Below are 20,677 nucleotides of genomic sequence, written 5' to 3'. Positions count from 1 at the left end.
TATTTTGCAATGTAAGAAGGACATGAAATTTGGGAGGCCAGGGGCAGAATGATATAGTTTGTCCCCGCCAAACCTCATGTTGAATTGTAATCCCCAATGTTGGAGGTGGGGCCAAATGGGAGGTGTCTAGGTCGTCCCTGATGTCTTGGTGCTGTCTAATAGTGAGTCAGTTCTCATGAAAACTGGTTATTGTTAAGTGTGGCACCTCCTCCGCACCTCTCTCTATAGCTCCTGCTCTCAACATGTGAGATACTTTCTTCCCTCTTCATCTTCTGTCATAATTGGAAGATTCCTGAGGCCTTGTCAGAAGCAGATGCTGGTGCTATGCTTCCTGAACCATGAAGAACTACAAGCCAATTAAACCTCTTTTTTTTTTTCTTTCCTTTTTTTTTTTTTTTTTTTTTTTGAGACAGATCTTCATTCTGTCACCCAGCTTGGAATGCAGTGGTGCCATCTCAGCTCACTGCAACCTCCACCTCCGGGGTTCAAGCGATTCTCCTGCCTCAGCCTCCCAAGTAGCTGGGATTACAGGCACTCACCACGAGGCCTGGCTAATTTTTGTATATTTTTAGTAGAGATGGGGTTTCACTAGGTTGGGCAGGCTAGTTTCGAACTCCTGACCTCAAGTAATCCACCCTCCTAGGCCTCCCAGAGTGCTGGGATTACAGGCATGAGCCACCCCACCTGGCCCTCTTTTCTTATAAATTACCTAGTCTCAAGTATTTCTTTACAGCAATGCAAGAATGGCTTAACACAGTTTCAATTCATTTCCAAAGATCAACCCTAGCTATGTGGCTACCTGGCTGCCATAGAAAATACCTAACTTTTGCTCACTGTACAACTATATGAGATAAACCAGATATTTAAAGAAATTAAAACTAGGAAACTTTCACTTGTCAACCAAATTTGACACATATAAAATATAGACTTACTTGTCAAATATGAAAAGCTTCTTTGACTCAAAGTTCCTTCTGGAAAAATCTTCATCTAGGAATATTTTACTTCTTTTCCACTAAAAACAAGTATAATTAAAGAATGTGTAAACCTTTAAGATCGAATACTAAAATGAAACTGAAATCACCTGTTAGTCACATGTGGCATTTTCTAATCTAGTGATAACAGTCTGTGTCATTGTGAATACAGTACACCCTTTTATAACTATCTCATTGAGAGGAAGAAATAGCATAGGTCCTTTCATAGGTTGACTAGGTTCCAAGCTTTCACTGTATTTCTCAAAAAAGTCAAGAAAATACAATTTGCCTCACAGCATATCCAAATGGATATCATGTTTGAAAAGAAAGTTCTTAAATTTGAAATACTCTAATGAAGTATCATTAACTTAGCCCTACCTACTTTTCAACCTTATACCTTCTCAAATCTTATTCCCCAAGAGCTTATCCTGTATTCCCAAAATAAGCACTACTTTTCTTCTATTTCCAAGCCTTTGCTCAAGGTTACTTACTGTCTAGAATAACTGCCATCTACCTGATGAAATTCTGTCAATCCTTTAAGAATCAGCTCAAAACCCACGATCTTTAGGCATTCCCAGATCTTCCCAGTAAATATAATTCTCCCCTTTCTCCTGGCAATCTCATCACTATAACTGTACTTTTCTTCTAGTATTTACCCATATATGCTCTTTTTAAGGGACAAGATCTTGCTCCACCACTCAGGCTGGAGTGCAGTGGCACAATCATAGCACTCTATAACTTCAAACTCCTGGGCTCAAGCACTCCTCCAGTCTCAGCCTCACAACAGTGCTAGGATTACAGGCATGACCCACCATGCCTGGCCCCAAACATACTTTAAAAGTATCTCCTTCATGGTTATGACCCTCTAGAAAGCAAAGATTATCTTACTCATTTTTAACATGCCCTCAGTATGTCTACAATATTTTGCATGTTGTAAATAGATAATAAATTATTGTAAATGTAACTGAAGAGAACATAAAAATCTTTGATCTTATTTATTGGAGAAGAACTTAAACTTCGATCACATTTCTAAATATATTCACAAAGATTTAATTTTGTATCTGTAGCTCTCTCCTAGGTCTCTCTTCTGAGCTCAAAAAATAAATCCTTCTTTTTCTTTTCTTTTTTTTTTTTTTTTTTTTTTTTGAGACAGAGTCTCACTCTGTTACCCAGGTTGGAGTGCAGTGCCACAGTCTCGGCTCACTGCAACCTCTACTTCCTGGGTTCAAGTGATTCTCCTACCTCAGCTTGCCAAGTAGCTGGGATTACAGGCACCCACTACCACACCCAGCTAATTTTTGTATTTTTAGTAGAGACAGGCTTTCACCATGTTGGCCAGGCTAGTCTCAAACTTCTGACCTCAAGTGATCCTCCTGCATCAGCTTACCAAAGAGTTGGGATTACAGGCATGAGCTGCCACGCCCAACCAAAAAATATATCTATTTATAGGTTTCTTTACCTAGATATACCACAATTACCTCAATTTTATCTCATCTAAAACATAATCACTATCTACTTTCTGTTTGTATTCTTCTTCTAGCATCTCCTTGTATGACCCTACGCAAGTTGCCTTACTTTTAAATCATTTGGCCCATTTCTTCATCTGCCAAATCAGGAGCTTGGCAATTGATTAAATGAAATCAAGAAGAAAAGTGCTGAATTTTGTAAGACCGAATAACAAATTATTGCAAATATTGGCTTTAAACAGCAACAAAAAAGAAAAGTGCAAGTGAAAGTTGAATTTTTTTGAAAAGAAGCTAATGAAACTGAGAGACCTTGTCTCTCATCATATACAAAAGCCAACTCAAGAAGGACTAAACATAAGACCTTAAACTGCAAAACTACTAGCAGAAAATACAGGTAAAATACATAACGACATTGGTTTAGGAAAAGATTTTATGGCCAAGACCTCGAATGCACATACAACTAAAATAAAAACAGACAAATTGGACTATGTTAAATGAAAAAGCTTCTGCACAGCAAAGGGAACAATTAACAGAGTGAAGAGACATCTGTTGAACAGAAGAAAATCTTTGCGAACTATTCATCTGACAAGAGACTAATATCCAGAGCATACAAGGAACTCAACTCAACAAGAGAAAACCCAAATAATCCCATCAAAAAGCAGGTAAAGCACATAAATAGACAATTATCAAAAAAAGACATACAAATGGATAACATATGAAAAAATGCTCAACATCACTAATCATCAGGGAAATGCATATCAAAACCATAATTCTTAATCTTATCACAGTGAAACAAGCTGTTATTAAAAAGAAAATAACAGATGCTGGAGAGGATGTAGAGAAAAGGGAACTCTCATACACAGTTGGTGGGAATGTGAATTAGTACAACCACTGTGGAAAACAGTACAGAGATTTCTAACACACACACACACACACACACACACACACACACAACTACCATATAATCTAGCAATCCCACTACTATTTGTATATCAAAGGGATAACTGCATCTGCAAGTTTATTGTATGTAACATTATTCACAATAGGAAAGATATGAAATCAACCTAAAAGTCCATGAACTGGATAATGAAAATGGGATATATACACACAATAAAATACTATTTGGCCATAAAAAATAATGAAATCATGTCATTTGCAGCAACATGAATAGAATTAGAGTTTATTATGCTAAGCGAAATAATCCAGGCACAGAAAGACAAATAGCATATATTCTCATTCATATGTGGGAGTTAAAAAGTTTATCTCAGACAGGCATGGTGTTTCAGGCCTGTGATCCTAGCACTTTGGGAAACCAAAGCAGGAGGATCACCTGAATCTCTTGAGTTCAAGTGTTCCAGGTTACAGTGAGCTATGTCAGTATCGCTGCACTGCAGCCTGGGTGAGAGCCAGACCCTATACGTAAATAAGTAAGTTAAGTAAGAAAATTAATTAAGCTAAAGGATAAAAGAAAAAGAGTGCCCAGATTCTCAGGAGGAACACTATGGTCCAGAAATTACTATTACATCCTCTTCTCCAGGATTCACCGACTTTCCAGCAGAGTTCTTAAAAAGGGAAGATGCGCATAGCTTCCTGTCTGAATAGCCATTAATTGATGGCTACAGTAAATACATATTGACAGATTAAAATGCCTGATGTAGGAGATTTGGTTGGATACTTCAAGTATTTTTGAAGGTATACTGCTTAACTTCACATTGCAAAGGGAATAATTTATATGATTATTTCAGCGAAGATTTTTTTGAATACTTTTTCATTAAAAGTACAACTGTGTCAAACAAGGCAAAAACATTTCTCACACATAACGCAGGTGTCGTTAGCCAATGTGATACACTATGCTGCTGATTCATAAAATAGGTAAGTTCACAGCAGACCGTTTTTTTCATCAGAAATATCTGAAAAAATAAAAAGAAAAAGAAAAGCCGCCAAGCACTGTGTCAGTTTCTCACTTGTTTTTTAAAAAGAGTGGGCTGCTACAGTGGATAGGTTCTACATCTCTTCGGGGCAGTGATTACATACAATTGTCATAACTTGATGGACCTGACGATAGGATCTGTTTATTTTCTTTTAGGTAATTCATAACTCAACTTTTTAAATGAAAAACGGTAATTAATATTGGAAAGTTAATACTTGGCAGATTAGAAACCGACTTGTTACAAAGAAAATAAGTCCCTTCCATCTTGGGCATAAAAGGGCTTGCCCAGCCTAGCTCCCTGGACAAGTGGGTCACACTGGGAGGCTCACAGAGGGGCACACGTGCTGGTGCGAAGCAGGTAGGAGCAAGGCTGCACACGCAGACTCGTCACCTGCGCAGCCGCCCAATCCCTGTTTTTCATTTGTAACAAAAATAGCGTCCACCTCTTAATAATGTTTTGAGGATAAAATGAGTTAAGTGGGATGTTTGTGGAAAGCACTTAGGCATAGTAGGAAGTAGTAAGTAAATATGTGTTACTGCTGCTTATTATAAAAGATGAACAGGCTACTACACACACACACACACACACACACACACACACACACACACACACATACACACACAGCTACCGCCTAAAAAATTTGACTGGCAATCCTTCCTAGGATTATTGAATAACTAACTGTTATCAAAAATGTCTGCCCTTTGCACCATCACAAGACTCTTCCAAATTAAAATGTCACTAACCCACTTGGATCCACTCGCCTGTCTAAGACACAAACCCGTGAAGCACCAGCCCCTGTGGCAGAGCCGGACTCCCGCCTCGCCTCACGCCGACTCGCGCCAGCCTTCCCACCACCGCCCGAGCAGCCCGCGCGGTGTCACGTGACCTCTGGTTCCGCCCCCGGCCTTCCTGCCAGATCCCCGCCCAGACGCGCCCGCGGTGTCACATGACACCCGCCCCGCCGCTGGCCAATCCTCTTCCTCCCGGCGTCACGTGGACTCTCCTCGCTGTCACCTGCCTGTTGGCTTGTTCCGAGCTGGAGAATCCGGATAGCCGACGCGCCGGCGGGCGACTGAGGCGGGAATGGCTGCTGTGCTGCAGCGCGTCGAGCGGCTGTCCAATCGAGTCGTGCGTGTGTTGGGCTGTAACCCGGGTCCCATGACCCTTCAGGGTACCAACACCTACCTAGTGGGGACCGGCCCCAGGTAAACGTCCCTCTCCAACCTCCCGACGTTTGCGGCCGCCCGCGGAGCCCGGGCTGTGACTGATCGCGGCTGCGCGGGCAGCGGGGAGGGCCGTGTCCTGTCCCGAGCCTGGCAGCTCTGCGCTGGGCAGGCCTACCCGGACTGCGCGCAGACACTCGGATCTCGGAGTTCGCTAAAATACGACCACCCCGGGTGATAGCTCTCTAGGGAGATTAGTGGAGGAAAAAAAAAAGAAACTTCCTGTTTTGATATTCGACTTACTCTCCTTGATGTTTGAATGCCAGGGTGTACGTGTTTAAACTGTTGAGAAAATTAGGATGTCTGGAGTCAAGGGTCCAAGACAGTGTTTTACTTTTACTTTCACTGGTGTTTTGTCCGGAGTATAATTTCCCTTCTCAAAAGCGATTGTGTTGAGGCGATTTTCTCAACTCAGCAGCAGAGGGCAGAATTCTTTAGGCTTCCAAATTGTTTTTCTGTAAAACCAGAAAGAGCCCCTAGCCCGTGGAATCTTAGGAGCTGACATAACTAACTTTGGGGTTTTTTGTCACAATTGTGTGTGACCCTGTTTGAGTTTAATTTGCAGACAGAGTAACATACCTGCATTTCTAAGAAGATACTTTTGCTCTTGTTCAGCTGCATTCTGGTTTCAGTGGAATTATGCAGGGATGGGAAATTTGGTTTACTGCATAGTCTTAGGCATTTAGCAACTTTTACATAGTCTTTACTGGATAATAGAGATAATGTACTTTCTTTCCAGCATAGAGTTTAATTGTGCAGTCAATTAAAAATAACTTTTAAAATATAATTGATTACTAAAAACAATTTAGTAAGTATAGTTCACTGAGTTTTCCTTGGAAGTGTCTACTGTTTGGCGTTTTACCAATAAAAAAGAATTTTAGAAGCAGCAGACCTGCAAGGCGGGCAGCTAATAGATTAAGTTCAGAGTAAACAAGGCAGGGCCAAGTAGTTACCAAAGGTTTAGGCTGCCACCAGAATCTAGGAATACAGAGCATTAAGCAGGAAAAATGCCAGATTTCTGGGGTACAGTCTGTCTTGGCTGGAAGTCCCTCAATCAAGTAAATCCATAGGTGGTCTCTCTTCAGTGTGCTGTCTTAAACTAGTTCCAAAGTTAATTCCTCAGACAAAAGATGCGTATGATCAGAATTACCCTGGAAAGCCTCTTAGAAGAACACCATGTTGTAGATAAGTGTATTGTCTCAGTAAGTTCAGCACAACCTGTCTTTTTTCCAGCGTCGAAACAGATGGCTGGTTCTGTTTGAAAACCAGATGAAGAAATTGGCTTGTGTTTAGGGGCCATGTTGTATGAAAAATACATACTGTATCTTTAAACACTAGAATCACACTCAACATAGCAAAGTGCTAGTGTTAAAAAAGACTTAAAGACTAACTGAGGGAAAGCAGATTTATAGTCTCTCATCTTAAATTACTTAACACTGTTTCTCACATAAATTAATGGAGTGGAATGGCCAGTGGAATTACTTGCACTATGTAAATTATTTCTCCATATAGTTGAACTAGAGAGTCCACATAGTTGAGCTAGAAATAATTGTAGATGATGCTACTGTATATAGTAAAAGGTGGCTAGAAATTAATATTGATCAGCCCCATGTCAGATGTTCTCAGATTGGTATCCACCTCTTCCACTTCACAAAACAGCTCTAAGATCACAAGCGGCTTTTATGTCACTAAACCCAATGGTATTTTTCTGTTCTCATCTTCATTGAACTTAAGTGTTTTGACACCACTGACCACTCCCTCCTTCATTTGCCAACACCACATTCTTCAGGTTTCCTCTTACCTCTCGAGCTGCTCTTTCTCTTTCACCTTGATTGAGTCACCTTCTTTACCAAATCTTTAATTATTTTAGTTACTCAAGATGTAATCTTCATCTCTCATGTTCTACTGCATTCTCTACTTAGGTGATCTTGTCTACTTCTTTTGCTTTACCTTTATTATCTGTTTATTATTAACTACTAAATATATATAGCTCTAGTTCAAATTCCAAACTTGATCTTCAGACTCAAGTAGCCAACTGTTAAATCTATTTGCATGACTCACTGCTGCCTGGAACTCAGTGTTTTCCATACTGAACTCATAACCTTTCCCAGGAAACTGCCAGGTCCTCTTCCAGTTGTCCATATCTTGGTAAACAAAACCATCCCTGCAATTGTCTAAAGGAAATGCGTAAATACCTTCGCTGACATTTATTTGCTTCCTACTACATAGCCAAGCCATTATGAAGCTCTCTTCATGTCCCCTGCTACCACTCAGTCCAAGCCAACACAACTTTGCTTAGGCTGCTGTAATATAAGGCTCCTAACTGGCTTCTCTGTGACTACTGTCTCTCTTCAATCCAATCTCACCTATGTAGCATAAGTGGTATTTTAAGAATGAAAATTGGAAGGCCTTCATAATCTGGCCTCCATTAGTCTTATCAGGCTCCTCTCAAACCTCTCGCATTCCAGCCATGCTGCCCTTATAGTACCTCAGATGAGGTTTATGATTTGTCTCAGGGACTTCTTACATGCTTTCCTCTTACTCCTACTCATCCCTTCCTTCTTTACCCAGCTAATCTCATTCATCCCTTAGAGCACAGTTGAAATACCATTTCCTCATAGAAGCTTTCCCTGACCCAATCAGACTGTATTAGGGGCACTCTATACTTTTTGTAGTCCTTATCTCAATGATAATGAAATGATTTTTTTGTGCAAGAAGCTTTCCACACCTTCATACCCCACTATAACATCAGTTCAGTTAAAGTATATTCATGGCTATATCCCCAGCACCTAGCACAGAGCCTTGTACACAGTACAGATAGAATAGTAAATAGTTGCTTAATTTTCACTATTATGATTCCAGGACTGTTAGATAACTATAGTTTTTAGCTGGTCTTCCTTCCTCATCTCATCAGCCCACAGACGCCAAATGAATTTCACTAAAGCACTCCTAGACCTAACTGTGATATTGAGTACATAGATACTTAATAAGCTTTAGAATTAACAAACGATAGCCAAATTGTCCAGAATTTCTACTTTCCTCCTCTGCTCAAGAACCTCTAAAAGCTGCAGTTTTTTCCTATCAAAATTGTACATACTTTCCTATCAAAATTGTACATACTTTGTGGGCAATGTGGCTTATAATAGAAAAAGGCAGTCAGGTAGAATAGAGTTAAACTCTGGACTCTGGTTACCTAGATTAGAATCCTGGTGCCATTTATTGGCCATATGACTTTGGACAAGACAATTCTAAGCATCAGATTCCTGATACAACCCAGTGAAGGTTGTATAGTACCTACCTCATTGGGATGTTATGAGGATTCACTGAAATTTAACTGAAAAAACATATATGAAAAGCACTTAAGTTCTGGCACATGGAAAACATACCATGTTAGCTGTTATTTTTATCATTCTGTTTTCCTTTTATCATCTAGACAACACTGGTCTCATAGTAAGTGCTCAGAAAATATCTAATGATTTTGTAAAATTGACAGCAGAGACCAGTTAATAGCTATCTTAATATTGACATAAAATACCTATAACAAGGAATTTGATTCTACTAATTTTCCATCAGTTGAAAATTGTTTTCTCCATTCATGTAGCAAACAGTTATTGTGTGCCTACTATGTGCCAAGCACTTTGTTCTAGTGAATAAATCGTTCATAGATCTATACACATTCATTTATACTCTTCTCTTGAGTCCTTCATTAGCATAATTTGCATTTGCATAATGACCTCCTGAGATAGGTATATTATAGTTTGTGACCATGAAAAACAAAGTTGACAAGCCCATGTAGAGATGATACTATCTGTAGTAACTATTCACAGACATCATGGATAGAGTAACTACTAAGGGAGATAACCTTTTTTTTCAATTTCAAAACTGCTAACAATTTTTTCAAATGTATAGCTGAAGTTTTATTTTTGCCACATAAAGAATGATTCCAGGTACTTAACGTAAGCAATCCCCCTCTGCTAGAGAGGCAATGTTTTGAATGGAGAAGTCACTGGACCTTGTATCTGAACATTTAGTACTTCCCTGCACTGCCTCTTGCTGGTTATATGAGCTGAAGCAAATCACTTAACCTTTCTGAAGACTAGTTTTCTATAAAATAAAAGAATTAATAAAGTAATAATACCTCACTAGAGTTGATATGAGAATCAAAAGAAATAATAAATATGAATGCTCCAAATGGTATAAATTGCTATATCAATGTAATATGTTATCAGTGTGACTTTTTTTTCCTCTCAATTCTTGGTGCAGACTCCTTTTTTAGGATTTATAGCATCTAGACACCCCTCCTTTGTTCTGAATAGATTGTATTTATTTCAGGACTTTTTTCTGTTTTCTTTAAGAGTCCTTTTGTCAATTCCAATTTTGTTAAACCAAGACAGGACCACCGGGAAACCTAAAACTAGAGGCCCAGAAACATGTTCTCCTGTCACAGGCCTTTGGTTACCCACACTTCCACCTGCAAACAACTAGCACAGGCATTCTAAAAGATTTGTTTTCTTTGCTACTAGATTTTATCAAAATGTCTATCAACCCTGTTAATTTTGTCATGACTTTTGATCAGTGTAATGTGATCTGGTCTTTAAATTACAGAGTTTTACATTCATTTTTAGATTAGGAGATATTTCAAAACAGAGTTTCTTAGGAAGAGGTGAAGGCAAGGATTAAGAAAATAATTTTAAAATTGGTGGGGCCTTGATGGTTTGAAAAAAATTGAGAAGTCTTACCTGAAGCATGTAAAGATTCTTTTCAAGAACCAGAAGGTCCACAAAAATAGTCCCAGTGACACTAGCTTAGGGGCAGTGAGAATTTGTGGTAAATAACCCCAAATGCATGGAGGCAGCCAAAATCTAGGATGGGTGGGCTAAAGAGTATTATTGGAGGTATCATAGTATGATAGTCTTACATGTTTTTAATTTAGCGTCACTAAATGTGCACAGTGCTGAGTGCAGTACAATGTATTGTAGATATGGGAATAAATCTGTAAATTCCTTGAACCAAATAGACAAGCTTTCTGCCCTGAAGGGACTCAAATTTGTAGGGTGGTGTTGGGTGTGTAGGTAATAAACAAATATGTAAATACATGTTACATGGTAATAATTGCTATTGTAAAAAAGCAAGGTAAGATGGCTAGGAATGGCATCGGAATTCACTGTGACCCAAGTCAAACTCATCTCAGATTTGCTCCCTCCAGGGTTTACCTGGCACACCAGTGACATTGATTAATGGCACACCAGTCATCCCACCTCAGAATCACCAACTGTTTCCCTCCTTCCACATCTAGTTGTTTAAAAAATGGCTTAATGTTCTTTAAGCCATTTATTTCTTCCTTACATTTTTACTGCCAACAGAACCCTATAATAAATGTCCCCATTGTAACCATCTGGTCTCCTGTCTCCAGATAGGACAGTTCAATACTGTGCTTCTGAAGGATATCTAGTGTGCTACAGAACATAGGGTGCAGAAAGAAGCCAATGGGCTATTAGGCCATTGCTCTCCTCCCTTGTGAGAAGCCAGTTTGTTTTTGTTGGCTATGGATCACAGGGAGTAGAGTTAAGGAAACAAACCAACCAAAAAAAAATAGCCATCCAGTTACTCACTATTTAATTTTAATGCTTTGCAAAATGCTTTCTGTTGTCTGTTACTTTTATTATTTATTTTCAGTCATATGCATTTCCCCTTCTCACCAAAGCAGAATGTAAGCAAGGTGGTTTTGTCCTGCTTACTGCAAGAAACTAAGTTGTGGCACATATTAGGTAATCCATAAAGTTATTGATCAATGAATGAATAACTCAGACTTTTCATCAAGACTAATCTGTCAGCCAGCCTGAATTAATGGAGTGGTTACTATGGAACAGCATGAGTGAAGAAGTTTGTGAATTAGATCTTGAGTTGGGCATGTAATCCCAGCACTTTGGGAGGCTGAGGTGGGAGGATTGTTTGAGCCCAGGAGTTAAGAGACCAGCCTGGGCAATATGACAAAATACCATCTCTACAAAAAATACAAAAATTAGCCAGGCATAGTGGTGCATATCTATAGTCCCAGCTACTCAGGAGGGGAATATGGGAGAATCTCTTGAGTCCTGGAGGTTGAGGCTGCAGTAAGCTGAGATCACACCACTGCACTCCAGCCTAGGTGACAGAGAAAGACCCTGTCTCAAAAAAAAAAAAAAAAAAAAAAAAAAAGAATTGGATCTTGAAGAAGATGTCACCCCAATATCTTTAGTTAAGCAAAACTTCATAGAGAAAGGCCACCTCATAAAATCACGAGGAAGGGCAAAGTATAGGGAAGATTCAGAACCACAAGCAAAAAAATACAGCTAATGGGGTTGTCTAAGTAAAGAAAGTAAACAGCTCAGACGTTTCACTGTGCTTCGCTAATGCCTTCATCTTCATGTGTAAGGGTGCTAGTGCCAATGACTAGTTTCTTTACGGGTGCCATTGAATCAAAATCTTTCATATGTTTAAAACTTTTGAAATATATTGAGATAAGAGATCTCAAAGCCAGGTAGATAAGAGCACATATTCTGAGCATCAGAATACCTGGGTTTGAAAGCTGTTTCTGCCATTTACCTGCAGAGTAACCTGGGCAAGTTACTTCTAAATGTAATAATAAAATATCTACCTTAAACAGTTGTTATGAGGAATGCAGTTATTAAAATATGTAAGGTCCTTGAAATGGCGCCATGTTTATTATAATTGCTTTGTAGATGTTCAGGATTACTGCTCTTAATCCTTGTTCAGACTTATATTTAGCTCCAATTTTTTTCAGGAAACTTTATTAGGGTGAGATTACTGTAGTTAAGCTAAAGTGACATAGCTATTTTGAGCATGTTGAAAATAAAATAATTTTTGCAGTTTCTTAAATTTAATGTAAATTATCTGTGTGCAATATAATGCTAATGTCAACTCTATGTTCCAGTTGTGTGATTATCTTCCATTTAATTTTCAGGAGAATCCTCATTGACACTGGTGAACCAGCAATTCCAGAATATATCAGCTGTTTAAAGCAGGCTCTAACTGAATTTAATACAGCAATCCAGGAAATTGTAGTGACTCACTGGCACCAAGATCATTCTGGAGGCATAGGAGATATTTGTAAAAGCATCAATAATGGTAAACAGAAAACATTCATTAAGCTCATTGAGGAAAGCCATGTTTGGAGAATAATTTATTTCGGTTACAGAGCTAAGTAGTCTATAAACCATTTACTAAATACCTCAGATTTAATTGGTACTTTTAGAAATTGATGAGACTGTTGAATACTGTCCCTAGTTTTAACAAAGGAGGAAAGGAAAGTCCTGATTTCTGTTTCAAGTCCTCAAATTTACTTTAGTCTGTGTGACAATTACTATTCAGACTTAATCATAATTAACAGCTGTTGAGCATTTACTCTGTGCCAGGGACTGCACTAAACACTTTATGTAGATACTGTGAGGTAGGTGCTGTTACTGCTCACATTCTAACAGATAATCTCAGGCCTTCTGTAACTTTAAGGCAGTTACAAAGATATGATGAAATTCAAGCAAGATATCATTGTATTGATAATTCATTGTCCCTGAAACCTGTTCAATAATGACATTTTCCATCTCTTTATTTCCTCATCCCACCATCACACATCTAGATTCATTCATTCATTCATTCAGTAAACAAATATTTAGGTGACTGTTATATGTCAGACAGTGTTCTTGGCACAAGGGATATAGCAGTGAACAAAACAGACCCTGTTCTCATGGAGCTTTCATTCAAATAGGGAAGGTAATGGTAAATAAATAATAGTTCAGGCTGAGTGCAGTGGCTCACGCCTGTAATCCCAACATTTTGGGAGGCCAAGGTGGGTGGATTTCTTGAGCTCAGGACTTCAAGACCAGCCTGGGCAACATAGCAAGACCCTGTCTCTACAAAAAAATACAAAAATTAGTTGGGTGTGGTGCCGTGCACCTGCAGTCCCAGCTACTCAGGAGGCTAAGGTAGACAGATTGCTTGAGCCAGGGAAGCTGAGGCTGCAGTGAGCCAGCCAAGATTGTGCCACTGCACTTCAGCCTGGGCCACAAAGTGAAAAAAAGATAGATCAAATGATGATGGGTGTTATGCAGGAAAATAAATGTACAAGAAGAGAAAGGGAAAAGAGTAAAGTAGAGAAGGGCAGGGGCTGTTATATCCAGGGTGGACACAGAGAAGGAGCAAGCAGACAGCATTACAAGAGCAGAGATGCTAGAATGGGAGTATGGTTGGCACATTAGGGACACAGTAAGGAGGTCAAGAATATTCATGCTCATTTACATTGAGCTAATATTTTTAAACATTTGTAAAGATCTGCTTTTTTAGGCCTTGTGACTACAATTGGGACATCAACATGGTCTCAGCTACCCACTCAATGTCACCAGGCTTCCAGTTATAAAAAACTGACAACCAAGCTTCTTTACCCTCTTACCTCCTTTCTTCCAATCCAAGGGGATTGTGTACCACAGGAATTTATAATCTCTCAGTCTGACTTTTTCTTGCTTTTCCTTCTCTTGTCTTACTCTTTTACTCTTGTCTTACCTCTTCTTTTAATCTACCTATTAGATCTTGTGAATTAAAAACCTAGTTTATGCCAGGGATGGTGCTGTATGCTTATAATCCCAGCTACTCAGGAGACTGAGGCAGGAGGATAGTTTGAGCCCAGCAGTTCAAGACCAGCCTGAGCTACATAGTGAAACCCTGTCTGGAAAAAAAAAAAAAAAAAACACATATATATATATTCTGTGGTTACTTACTAAGCTTTGTCACCTCAGTCAACTCTTCAGATTTTTCAGTTTGAAAAATTAAAATATTTATGGCCCATGTTTTTCCTTCATAAATCAATTTCAATGAGCTTTAATTTACAGACATAAAATGTGCCCATTTTAAGTGAACAGTTTGGTGAATTTTAACAAATGTCAGTACCTATGTGACCACTCCCGTTAAGATACGGAACACTTCCTTCATTCCGAAAAGAGGTCCCCTCATGCTGCTTTGCAGTGATTTCCTCCTGTCCCAAGCCTCCAACAACCACTCATCTACTTTCTGTCACTAGACATTAATTCTGCTTATTGTAAAACTTCACATAATGGAAGTTTAAAAGGTCACTCTCTGTCTGGCTTCTTTCTTACAGCATCATGTTTTTGAGATTCACCCAGGTTTCCTGTTATCAAGAGTTTGGGGTCCCTTTTTCTTGCCAAGTAGTAGTTCATTGTATGACTGTACCACAGTTTGATTATGCATTCACCTGTTACCATTCACCTGTTAATGGACATTTGAACAACTTTATTTAAATTGGAAATTAAAATAGTTTTAGATTCCATACAAAATAATGAATATTTGTATAATAGATTAACCTATTTAATTGATTTAAAGAAAGTTAAGCAGAAATTTGACACTGCTTTTTATGCCCACTAAAATTTTAGTATTATATTTGAAAAGTGTCTTGCTGTCTTTCCTTAGTGAAAGCTAGACAGGCTGCATACACACCTTAAGTTGCTCAGCACTGAAATACAGATATACCTTCTAGAATCTTTCCCCCAGAAGTACCAGGTTCTTCATTCTCTAAATCCTTAATCCCTAACATTCTTGTTAGGATCCTAACATTCTTGTTAGGATGAGAATGTTAGGGATTGTGTTTTCTTGTTTTGTTTTGTTTTACTAGTGTTTACTTTGGTCCATGTTGTTTTCCTATTTTGTCTAATAATTGGTATGGTGGAAATTTTTCAACTACTTCACATTACTAAACCTGTATTTTTACAGGCCACACCTAAAATATAAATGCCATTTATAAGATTTCTATGGAAACATACAGTAACCTCAAAACGACCTGCTTACAAAATTATTGAACACAATCAGGGTATAATTTGGAACTCCTAGTGACTTAGAACCAGAATTTTACTACATATAAGAACTATGTAGACCCAGGTTGCTCTAGTATTTTGTTTTGGTTTGTGTTTTTGTTTTTATTTTGAGACAGGGTCTCACTCTGTCACTCACACTGAAGTTCAATGGCTCCTTCGCAGCTCACCACAATCTCTGCCTCCTGGGCTCAAGCGATTCTCCTGCCTCAGCCTCTGGAGTAGCTGGGATTACAGGTTCCCACCACTACTGCCCAGCTAATTTTTGTATTTTTAGTAGAGATGGGGTTTCACCATATTGACCAGGCTGATCTTGAACTGCTGACCTCAAATGACTCACCCACCTCAGCCTCCCAAAGTGCTAGTATTGCAGGCATGAGCCACCACACGCTGCCTGTTTTGGTTTGTTTTTAAGTAAATCTTTTAAAATGTATTTTCTTTTGTTATCTAATAATTTAAAATTATTTCGAAACTGAATTTGGATCTTTGCCACGTAATTCACATCTAAGAGTCAAATGTTTGCTTCTATCCTATTCAATTAGAATATTTTTATTAAACATTCATAAACAATATCAGGCATTTATATTCAGCTTAAATAATTCCCAGTACCAGTGATGTTGCAGTTATTCAAACCATAATGAATGATTCAGTTTGTTCCTGTTAAAACAATTATATGATAGAGACAGAAAATAAGTAAGTGATTGCCAGAAGCTGGGAAGGAAGGAATCGGAAGTGATTATCATTAGGTACAGAGTTTCTTTTGGGTGCTTTGAAAATGATACTAGTGATAGTTGTACAATTATTTAAATACACTTAAAAAACTTCTGAGTAATACACTTTTAAAGGATGGTTTTTATAGTATATAAATTACAATTATGATAAAGCTGCTATTAAAAATAATAATATTACATGATTGTTTTCAACATACCATTCTTCATCTTGCCTATAGATGGCTATTGTGAATAGGATATGTGTTTTCATTTATATTTACACATAATTTTGAAAACACTGAAAGATAAAATTATACAGATTAAAAACAAAACAAAACAAAACAAAAAACCTCAATATCTCTATCTTATTCTATAATGTCAATTCCCAAAAAAGCATATCATTGTTTTCCTTTGTCCTCAAAGATATAAAATGATAGAGTTTGGGGTTGGAGAAGGGAGATATATTTGTTGTTGTTTCTTTTCTTTTTATTTCAATGTTTCTGTCTCCTTTATCCTCCAGACTCGCACATTTTTATGCCTTGTCAATTTTTTTTTTTGAAATGTCTCTTTCTCCCTCATACTTCCAGTGCAACCCTAATATTCATTACTTTCCAGTTAGGGTATTGCAGTCATTCCCCTTCTGGTCTCTCTGATCTCCTTTTAGTCTCCCTACCCACAGCCACCACATTGATCATCAGTTAACACTATTTCATTATCCTACTAAAGAGTGTACAGTGATTACATATGATAAAGTTTAAATTCTTCTATTCTGTAAAAGGCAATTTAAGACCCTTTCTGATCTGAGCTCATCTTACCTATCCAACTTTATCTCCACTCTTCCCAGCCAGTATTTTGCAGTAGAAAAATTGGTAGCATTATATTGTCACACATATCATGCTCATTCTCATTTTAATGCCTTTTATAATGCTGTTCCCCTTACCTACAAGTCCTTTTTTGTAACTTTACGCATCCTGTTCATCCTGTAAGTCACACCTCAACTTCTATCATATTTATAAATCCTTTCTAACTTTCCTTTCTTTGAACTCACGCTGCCTTTATTAATATTCATTAAATGGTACCAAGTATAGTCTTTGTTTTGTGTTTGTAAGTTTTAGTTTCCCGACCATGACAGCTTTTAAGAATTTTGATATCACAGTGGTTGTATTCAGTATACCTACTATACTGGTTAGATAATTGGCACTCAATTGTTAATTGGTTAATTAACTTACTTTCTTTTTGTCAGTGAGGGGTGTTATAGATTAAGCTTATTTTAAAGGTTTAATATCTTAGCCACTGGTTTGGGCCTCCATTTCAGTACTCATGGCAAGGGCCTCATGATATCATCCTTTTGTTATTAATTACTGTCATGACACCTTTACTATATGTTAGGCACTTAGATAGAAAAAAGGTTCCAGGTTCTGTATTACTGTCTCTTCAACACCTGTCAGGTTGCCAAAGCTAGCTGAGATTATAAAGAACTACTTTCAGATTTTTTGTATAAACTAGGAGTTACTCAAAAAATTAGAGGCTTTCATGTAGACCTAAAGGGGCATGAAAGAATGAAGAGCTCTTTGGTTGAAAGATATGAAATAGTTAACATCCCAGAGATAACCTGTTTTAATTCATCCCATTTTCTATTGTCTCTTAGTGTTAATATTTTATACAGTCATTCACAAGTGTTAGCTCTATGAAAGTTGATCTATTAATAGGCTGAATTATCATTTAAAGTGTGAATTAATATATTTTACATGTTTTATGACTAGGCACTACCTATTGCATTAAAAAACTCCCAAGGAATCCTCAGAGAGAAGAAATTATAGGAAATGGAGGGCAACAGTATGTTTATCTGAAAGATGGAGATGTGATTAAGACTGAGGGAGCCACTCTAAGGTAAGTAAATGTCCCTTAGCCAGGGAAGGTGAAGGGTCTGTGTATATGTGTTATAAAAAAGGATGGAAAGATACCAGCACTTTGGAGGCTGAGATGGGAAGACTGTTTGAGCCCAGGAGTTCAAGACCAGCCTGGGCAATATAATGAAACCTGTATCTACCAAAATAAAAATTTTTTATTAGCTAAGCATGCTAATACATGCTTGTAATCCTAGCTATTTAGGAGGCTGAGGTAGGATCATCACTTGAACCCAGGAGGCGGAGGCTGCGTGAGCCAAGATTGCACTATTGCACTCCACCCTGTACAACTGAGTGAAACCCTGTTTCAAAAAAAAAAAAAGGAGGGACAGCAGATTTATGCATATGTGGGGGTATCTGTAAAGAGAACATCAGGAAGGATACAAAAAAAATCCAATAACATTGCTTACTCTGGGAGGAGAAAATGAGTCGCTTGAGAAATGAGAAAAGAAAGATTTCACTCTGTATTAAATTGTTTATTTGAATCATATGATTACCATTTTCTTAAAAAAGTAAAGTGTACATTTTTAAAAATTAGCACTGTCACCTAACGTGGCTTAGGGATCCCATATTCTCACTTCCAAAAGATGACCCATACCTAAATTAAGTTTTAGGCTTGACTGATTATACCTCATGACCTATTTGAGGGATTCAAAATGGTATTTCAAACTCAGTTATTTTAAAACCGAACTCCTCTCTTCCCTGCAATCTATACCTGTTTTCTGATCTCAGAACATCCACTATGCTCAGTACTTAAGACTTTACTCATTCTTCTAAGATAGAGGCTTCAGAATTATCTTGCACTGCTCTTCACCTTTACCATTCCCCTCCCCTTGCCCACCACACTAATCAGGTTATTTTTTACATCAAAAATATTTGTCAGCTGACACAAATAAATGAAAACACATCCAAGCTCACAGATGGGTGGGATCAATATTGTGAAATGACTATACTGCCAAAAGTAATCTACAAATTCAACACAATCCCCATCAAAATACCACCATCATTCTTCATAGAATTAGAAAAAAAAAAATTCTAAAATTCATATGGAACCAAAAAAGAACTCACATGGTGGTGCATGGCTATAATCCCAGCTACTCAGGAGGCCGAGGCAGGAGAATCACTTGAATCTGGGAGGCGGAGGTTGCAGTGAGCCAAAATCGTGCCATTGAACTTCAGCCTGGGCAACAAGAGCAAAACTCCCTCTCCAAAAAAAAAAAAAAAGGAATGAATTAAGAATTAATGCATTTGCCTGGATGACATTGGAGACTATTATTCTAAGTGAAGTAACAAAGGAATGGAAAACCAAACATTGTTCTCACCGATATGTGGAAGCTGAGCTATGAAGACACAAAGGCATAAGAATGATACAGTGGACTTTGGGGACTTGAGGGGAAGGGTGGGGGGCAGGAAAGGGATGAAAGACCACAAATAGGGTACAGCGTATATTGCTCATGTGATGAGTGTACCAAAATCTCACAAATCACCACTAAAGGACTTACTCATGTCACCAGATACCACCTGTATCCCAATAACTTATGGAAAAAAAATATATATCTGTGTGTGTGTGTGTGAGAGAGAGAGAGAGAGAATCAGCTAAGCACAGTGGCATGTGCCTGTAGTCCCAGCCACACAGGAGGCTGAGGCAAGGAGGATCACTTAAGTCCAGGAGTTCTCAGCTGTAGTGCACTATGCCAGTTGCGTGTCCATGTTAAGTTCAGCGTCAATATGGTGTCCTCTCAGACCTTAGGAGCTGGACCCACTAGGTTACCTAAGGAGAGGTGAACTGGCCCAGATTAGAAACAGCAGGTCAGGACTCCCATGCTTATCAGTAGGGGGATCAAGCCTGGAAATAGCCACTGCACTCCAGTCTGGGGCAACAAAGTAGAGAGCCATCTCTTAAAAAAAAAAAAATAGGTATACACACACACACACACACACACACACACGTTTGTCAGTGCTATCCCTTCTTCACATCCACTACCAATACTTCCTCCTTTATCTTACTGTCTCCAACTCTTCCCTTTCTAGCCTACCATCCTATATTGCTTGCTCTTGAAATATTTAATGACTCACTGCATACAAGATAATGTTTATTCTCTTTACCATACCACAGTCTGGCCCCAGGCCACTTTTCTGGTTTTCTCACAGCTCCCCTCACAAAAACACTTGGCCATGTACAAATACTCCTAGACATATGCCTGTTCATGCCTTTGTTTATTTCTTCACCCTTACTGGGTATTACCCTGTTCCACTACTTGTCTCCCTGGTAAATTCTCTTCAAAGCCAGGTTCACATGTTACTTACATCAAGAACCCTTTCTGGGAAAAACTAACCGTTCTTTTCCACTTTTGTACAAATTTTATTCTATGATAGCACTTACTGAGTTGTATTGTGGTTTTTGTATGTGGGGGTAAGTGTCTCCTTAAAAAGCAATCAGGTCCCTAAGTTCACAGTGTTAGTTAATGCCAATTGCCATAGCAAAACAACTCAGAAATGTTTAACGGCCCAAATAGGAAATCAGTTTCTTTCTTGCTCACATAAAGCCCCAAAAAAGTTCCCAGTTAGCCAGTGGCCCTCTGCAAGTAATGATT

General features: G+C 38.4%; 2 protein-coding genes across 11 annotated transcripts in view; one reads left to right on the top strand and one right to left on the bottom strand.

Moving 5' to 3' along the window:
- Positions 1-20,677, bottom strand: part of XKR9 (XK related 9) — a 112,153-nt gene that overhangs the window by 47,316 nt on the left and 44,160 nt on the right. For 4 of the 8 annotated variants that reach the window (XM_074386762.1, XM_074386764.1, XM_074386763.1 and 1 more), the window contains 2 exons: positions 19,152-19,288; positions 933-1,012 (listed from right to left, as the gene is read on the bottom strand). The gene's annotated coding sequence lies outside the window, so the exon portion shown is untranslated. Of the gene's footprint in view, positions 1-932; positions 1,013-5,111; positions 5,185-19,151; positions 19,289-20,677 lie in introns of those variants that run through there. The other 4 variants (XM_074386765.1, XM_074386767.1, XM_039464474.2 and 1 more) reach the window with 3 other exon arrangements.
- The window catches only part of LACTB2 (lactamase beta 2), a 44,599-nt gene continuing 29,276 nt past the window's right edge, over positions 5,355-20,677 (top strand). For all 3 annotated transcript variants that reach the window (XM_010330440.2, XM_074386772.1, XM_003942611.3), the window contains exons 1-3: positions 5,355-5,573; positions 12,556-12,719; positions 17,940-18,066. In XM_010330440.2, the coding sequence (XP_010328742.1) occupies positions 5,452-5,573; positions 12,556-12,719; positions 17,940-18,066 (413 nt within the window). In that variant the 5' untranslated portion in view covers positions 5,355-5,451. The remainder of the gene's footprint in view (positions 5,574-12,555; positions 12,720-17,939; positions 18,067-20,677) is intronic.

The sequence above is a fragment of the Saimiri boliviensis genome, chromosome 15 (assembly GCF_048565385.1).
Source record: "Saimiri boliviensis isolate mSaiBol1 chromosome 15, mSaiBol1.pri, whole genome shotgun sequence".
In the NCBI taxonomy this organism is placed as follows: Eukaryota; Metazoa; Chordata; class Mammalia; order Primates; family Cebidae; genus Saimiri; species Saimiri boliviensis.
This window is presented reverse-complemented; position numbering and strand designations above follow the sequence as displayed.